At 40.9% G+C, this 6,855-nt stretch overlaps 1 protein-coding gene across 1 annotated transcript in view; it reads left to right on the forward strand.

The window, feature by feature from the left end:
* The first annotated feature begins 4,392 nt into the window (after positions 1-4,392).
* Positions 4,393-6,855, forward strand: part of Baldspot (elongation of very long chain fatty acids protein baldspot) — a 156,108-nt gene continuing 153,645 nt past the window's right edge. Inside the window, exon 1 of the mRNA XM_068388699.1 lies at positions 4,393-5,038. Within this exon, the coding sequence (XP_068244800.1) occupies positions 4,674-5,038 (365 nt within the window). The 5' untranslated portion in view covers positions 4,393-4,673. The remainder of the gene's footprint in view (positions 5,039-6,855) is intronic.

Genomic DNA, 6,855 nt, shown 5'->3' on the forward strand with positions numbered 1-6,855 from the left:
TTATATAAACTCAATCAACTAATCAATAAATCAAGGTTGTAAAACATATAAACCCAATTAATTAACCAGTCTATCAATCAAGGTTGTAAAACATATATAAACCCAATTAATTAACCAGTCTATCAATCAAGGTTGTAAAACCTATATAAACTCAATCAACCAATCAATAAATCAAGGTTGTAAAACATATAAACCCAATTAATTAACCAGTCTATCAATCAAGGTTGTAAAACCTATATAAACTCAATCAACCAATCAATAAATCAAGGTTGTAAAACATATATAAACCCAATTAATCAACCAGTCTATCAATCACGGTTGTAAATCCTATATAAACAATCAACCAATCAATAAATCAAGGTTGTAAAACATATAAACCCAATTAATTAACCAGTCTATCAATCAAGGTTGTAAAACATATATAAACCCAATTAATTAACCAGTCTATCAATCAAGGTTGTAAAACCTATATAAACTCAATCAACCAATCAATAAATCAAGGTTGTAAAACATATAAACCCAATTAATTAACCAGTCTATCAATCAAGGTTGTAAAACCTATATAAACTCAATCAACCAATCAATAAATTAAGCTTGTAAAACATATATAAACCCAATTAATTAACCAGTCTATCAATCACGGTTGTAAATCCTATATAAACAATCAACCAATCAATAAATCAAGGTTGTAAAACATATATAAACCCAATTAATTAACCAGTCTATCAATCACGGTTGTAAATCCTATATAAACAATCAACCAATCAATAAATCAAGGTTGTAAAACATATATAAACCCAATTAATTAACCAGTCTATCAATCAAGGTTGTAAAACCTATATAAACTCAATCAACCAATCAATAAATCAAGGTTGTAAAACATATATAAACCCAATTAATCAACCAGTCTATCAATCACGGTTGTAAATCCTATATAAACAATCAACCAATCAATAAATCAAGGTTGTAAAACATATATAAACCCAATTAATTAACCAGTCTATCAATCACGGTTGTAAATCCTATATAAACAATCAACCAATCAATAAATCAAGGTTGTAAAACATATATAAACCCAATTAATTAACCAGTCTATCAATCACGGTTGTAAATCCTATATAAACAATCAACCAATCAATAAATCAAGGTTGTAAAACATATATAAACCCAATTAATCAACCAGTCTATCAATCACGGTTGTAAATCCTATATAAACAATCAACCAATCAATAAATCAAGGTTGTAAAACATATATAAACCCAATTAATTAACCAGTCTATCAATCACGGTTGTAAATCCTATATAAACAATCAACCAATCAATAAATCAAGGTTGTAAAACATATATAAACCCAATTAATTAACCAGTCTATCAATCAAGGTTGTAAAACCTATATAAACTCAATCAACCAATCAATAAATCAAGGTTGTAAAACATATATAAACCCAATTAATCAACCAGTCTATCAATCAAGGTTGTAAATCCTATATAAACTCAATCAACCAATCAATAAATCAAGGTTGTAAAACATATATAAACCCCATTAATTAACCAGTCTATCAATCAAGGTTGTAAAACCTATATAAACTCAATCAACCAATCAATAAATTAAGCTTATAAAACATAAATAAACCCAATTAATCAACCAGTCTATCAATCAAGGTTGTAAAACTTATATAAACTCAATCAATCAACCAATCAATTAATCAAGGTTGTAAAACAAATAGACGAAATTTATATATATTAATTTCATGACCTCTCAAGGTTGTAAACGACGTCAATGACCTTCTATGATAAGATGACAGAGAAATCTAGATCAATCAATCAACCAGTTTATCAATCAAGGTTGTAAAACACATATAAACTCAATCAATCAAGGTTGTAAAACATACCAAAACTAAATTAATATATTAATTTCATGACCTCAAAAGATTGTAAACGATGTCAATGACCTTTGAGGTCACGGTGTCAAAGAACTATAAATCAATCAATGAATCAATCAAGGTTGTCAAACATATGAAGACGAAATTGATATTTTTTTTTTCACGGCCTCCCAAGGTTGTAAAAACACATACAGATGAAATTATAAATTTTTTCATGACACCTAAAGTGATATTTTTTTCATGAATTGCCAAGGTTGTAAAAACACAAACAGACGAAATAACTTTTTTTTCATGATATCTAAAGGTTGTAAAAACACATACAGACGAAATGAATAATTTTTTTCATGATATCTAAAGGTTACAAAAATAAATAGAAGAAATTAATAATTTTTAAATGACAACTAAAGGTTATAAAAATACATAGACAAAATTGATATTTTTTCAATGCCTCCCAAGGTTGTAAAAACACATACAGACAAAATTTTTCTTTTACTTCTCAAGATTCTGAAACACATATAGACAAAATTGCACTATCAAACGAAGAATGTTTCAACAAAAAAATATTTTGAACCCTAATAATGATAACAACAGTAATAATGCTCGTTAAAATTCCAGATATATATACATATCGATTGAAACATGACATTAATTACTGGTTCATACCGGAATTACCAGAACTTCGAGTCAACAGTCTTCCGTCTGTTGCATGTCTGTGGCACCGAATAAGGGACTTTACAGATATTGAGGTGGAGGCCAGAATAAGGGTGGAAGGGGAGGGGCAGAATCAGGGTGGGAGGGGAGGGGCAGAATCAGGGTGGGAGGGGGGGGGGACAGAATCAGGGTGGAAAGGGGCTAGAATCAGGGTGGAAGGGGGGGGGCAGAATCAGGGTGGAACGGGGGGAGGGGTGCAGAATCAGGGTGGAAGGGGGGGGGGCAGAATCAGGGTGAAAGGGGGAGGGGCAGAATCAGGGTGGGAGGGGGGGGGACAGAATCAGGGTGGAAGGGGAGGGGCAGAATCAGGGTGGGAGGGGGGGGGACAGAATCAGGGTGGAAGGGAAGGGGCAGAATCAGGGTGGGAGGGGGGGAACAGAATCAGGGTGGAAAGGGGCTAGAATCAGGGTGGAAGGGGGGGGGGCAGAATCAGGGTGGAACGGGGGGAGGGGTGCAGAATCAGGGTGGAAGGGGGGGGGCAGAATCAGGGTGAAAGGGGGAGGGGCAGAATCAGGGTGGGAGGGGGGGGGACAGAATCAGGGTGGAAGGGGAGGGGCAGAATCAGGGTGAAAGGGGGAGGGGCAGAATCAGGGTGGAAGGGGGGGGGGCAGAATCAGGGTGAAAGGGGGAGGGGCAGAATCAGGGTGGGAGGGGGGGGGACAGAATCAGGGTGGAAGGGGAGGGGCAGAATCAGGGTGGGAGGGGGGGGACAGAATCAGGGTGGAAGGGGAGGGGCAGAATCAAGGTGGGAGGGGGGGGGGACAGAATCAGGGTGGAAAGGGGCTAGAATCAGGGTGGAAGGGGGGGGGGGCAGAATCAGGGTGGAACGGGGGGAGGGGTGCAGAATCAGGGTGGAAGGGGGGGGCAGAATCAGGGTGAAAGGGGGAGGGGCAGAATCAGGGTGGGAGGGGGGACCAGAATCAGGGTGGAAGGGGGGCCAGAATCAGGGTTGGGGGGGGCAGAATCAGGGTGGAAGGGGGGCCAGAATCAGGGTGAGAGGGGGGGGGGGCAGAATCAGGGTGGAAGGGGGGGCAGAATCAGGGTGGAAGGGGGGGGGGGGCAGAATCAGGGTGGGAAGGGGGGGGGGCAGAATCAAGGTGGAAGGGGGGGGCAGAATCAGAGTGGAAGGGGGGGGGGGGCAGAATAGAATCAGGGTGGGGGGGGAGGAGGCCAGAATCAGGGGGGGGGTCTTAACAGCCTGTTCAGACTGAATACAATCTTTCCCTCTTCTTAATAACTGTTATAAGATACAGAGGAGGCCAAACTACAGTTCTGTATCTCTCATTTCAGAATCCTTTAACTACCAGAATCGTGAAACATTACTTGTAGCTTTGCCGGGCAGGCGAAACAGATTGATCAGACTGATTACAAACTTTTCCTCTTCTTAATAACTGTTGTAAGATACAGAGGACGCGAGACTACACGTCTGTATCTATCATTCCAGAATCCTTTAACTATTAGGATCGTGAAACATTATTCGTAGCTTTGCCGGGGGACTTGCGTCATCGTAGTTTTTCGTAGCCGAGCTAGACCATGGCACCACACATCCTTCTACCCAAAGTCAAAGCTACCAATAAGGGCCGAAGGATGCGGCTTCCCGATAGGGATTTTCAACCTTACTGCCCGGAGTGTAATCGATGTTGCGCTGGTTGAGGAAGGGGGTGATCACTGAGGAGACCAGGGAAGGGGAGAGGATGGGAGGGGGAGGGGAGGTTCCTTGGTCTATCGGCATGGGAAGAAGGTGCCGTAGTTTCGTGCGTGCGTGTGGGGTAACTACTGGCCAGCCTCGCATGGCCGCAGTCGTATATATGCTATCGGCGTGTTAAGGTGGCTCGCGCTGATCTGTCAAATCTCACGGTACGAGACACAAACGAACACACACACGCATACCGGGGGATAGCTACAGTTCTGTTCTTATGTTTTTTTAATTTGCACTTTGTTTTTTCTTGGCAAGAGGACGTGCATTTATTATTTGTGCACTCATTCCCCTAAATCAAAAACTATCATTGGAAAATCCTTCCGTTTCGATCAGTGTTTTTGAAAACTTCTGTACTTCAGTAGCTGGAAAAACAAGTCAAAATGCATCAGAATTACTACATCAACCTGACGAATGTACCGGCGGCGGCAGGCGTCTCGCTCTATAACATCTCCTACACGATGGTCATGCCCTTCGAGGGCGAGTTCTATGGAGGCAACTGGGTCCGCTGGTTCGACAGACATTGGGGCTACGTCTTCTACATGGTAGGGGCCTACATGGCTGTCGTATTCGGCCTCCAGACCTACATGGAAACCCGGCCGAGGTTCGAGCTCCGGAAGCCGCTCTTCGTCTGGAACGTTGCTTTGGCTGCCTTCAGCCTCTACGGGGGGCTCAGGTCCCTGGAGGAGTTGATATACGTCTACAGCAACTTCGGACTATACTCCACTTACTGCCTCTGTGGATTACGGTAAGAATATATCTGTTTCCCGTTCCCCTCTTTTTTTTTTTTGTGGTAACGTCCCTGACTGGTGAACGCCAGATTGGGATTCGAGTCCCGCGCAGATTCGTTAGTTTCTTTGGTCCCTGCAACATCACCATCCTTATGAGCTAAGAATGAGGGGTTTTGGAGAGCCTATGGATCTATCTGCTGAGTCATCAGCAGCCATTGCCTGGCCCTCCTTGATCCTAGGTGGACATGGGGCTTAGGCACTGATCATATGCATATACGGTCAGTCTCTAGGGCATTGTCCTGCTCGATAGGGCAATGTCACTGTCCCTTGTCCCGGCCAGTCATGAATGGCCTTTAAACTTTTTTCTTTTTAACCAAGAGCATATATTTTTCTACATTTTTTTTTTTTTTTTTTTGTGTGTGTCATAGATACTCAAGTGTGCCATGAAAAATGCTGGTTTGTGTTGGTCATATTAAATACTGTTCCTTTTATAGCGTACAGTAATTTTTCATTATTTTATTTTCTTTTTTATTATTATCATTTGTATTAGACATTCAAGTACAACTAATTGATGTTTTTTATATTCAATTATGTTCTTTTTATCGTACAATAAAAAAAATTTTCTTTGCTTTTTCGGTACAATAACCTTTTTTTTTGGTTTATAAGAAAACATCTTTTAAGCATTGTTATTGTATGTGTCTCACACATTCAAGTCTGTCATGTAAGATACTGGCTAATGTTGGTCATATTAAATATGGGCCCTTTTTCCCCTATACATAACCATCATCATCAACACCTCCTAAGCCTATTGACGCAAAGGGCCTCAGTTATATTTCGTCAGTCATCTCTATACAATAATTTTATTTTCGCTACCAAGAGTAAACATTTTTCCAATCCTAATAATGATTGTATTTTAAATACTCAAGTTATGTCTAGGACATGTACAATTCAGCTTTTCTTTTTAATACAGTAACTGTTTTTTTTTTTCTTCTTTTTTTCTTTTACCAAGAGTAAACATCTCCCTGCCCCCTGCTATTGCATGTCTTGGGCACTCTCTATCTGGTTGTTGTTGATCACAATCAATCCTGGTTTTCCCGGTTTGCAACGCTTCCAGAAGGATAAAATTACTGTCAGATCTTTTCTCAGACAGCCTCTATAACGTTTACAACGCTTCCACAAGGCTAAAATCAGTTAGATCTTTGCTCACACAGCCTCTATGACGCTTACAAGGCTTCCACAAGGCTAAAGTCAGTTAGATCTTTGCTCACACAGCCTCTATGACGCTTACAACGCTTCCACAAGGCTAAAATCAGTTAGATCTTTGCTCACACAGCCTCTATGACGCTTACAAGGCTTCCACAAGGCTAAAGTCAGTTAGATCTTTGCTCACACAGCCTCTATGACGATTACAACGCTTCCACAAGGCTAAAATCAGTTAGATCTTTGCTCACACAGCCTCTATGACGCTTACAACGCTTCCACAAGGCTAAAATCAATTACATCTTTGCTCAGACAGCCTCTATAACGCTTGCAACGCTTCCACAAGGCTAAAATCAGTTACATCTTTGCTCAGACAGCCTCTATGACGCTTACAACGCTTCCACAAGGCTAAAGTCAGTTAGATCTTTGCTCACACAGCCTCTATGACGCTTACAAGGCTTCCACAAGGCTAAAGTCAATTAGATCTTTGCTCACACAGCCTCTATGACGCTTACAACGCTTCCACAAGGCTAAAATCAGTTAGATCTTTGCTCACACAGCCTCTATGACGCTTACAAGGCTTCCACAAGGCTAAAGTCAGTTAGATCTTTGCTCACACAGCCTCTATGACGCT

Source organism: Palaemon carinicauda, chromosome 15, assembly GCF_036898095.1.
Source record: "Palaemon carinicauda isolate YSFRI2023 chromosome 15, ASM3689809v2, whole genome shotgun sequence".
Lineage (NCBI taxonomy): Eukaryota > Metazoa > Arthropoda > Malacostraca > Decapoda > Palaemonidae > Palaemon > Palaemon carinicauda.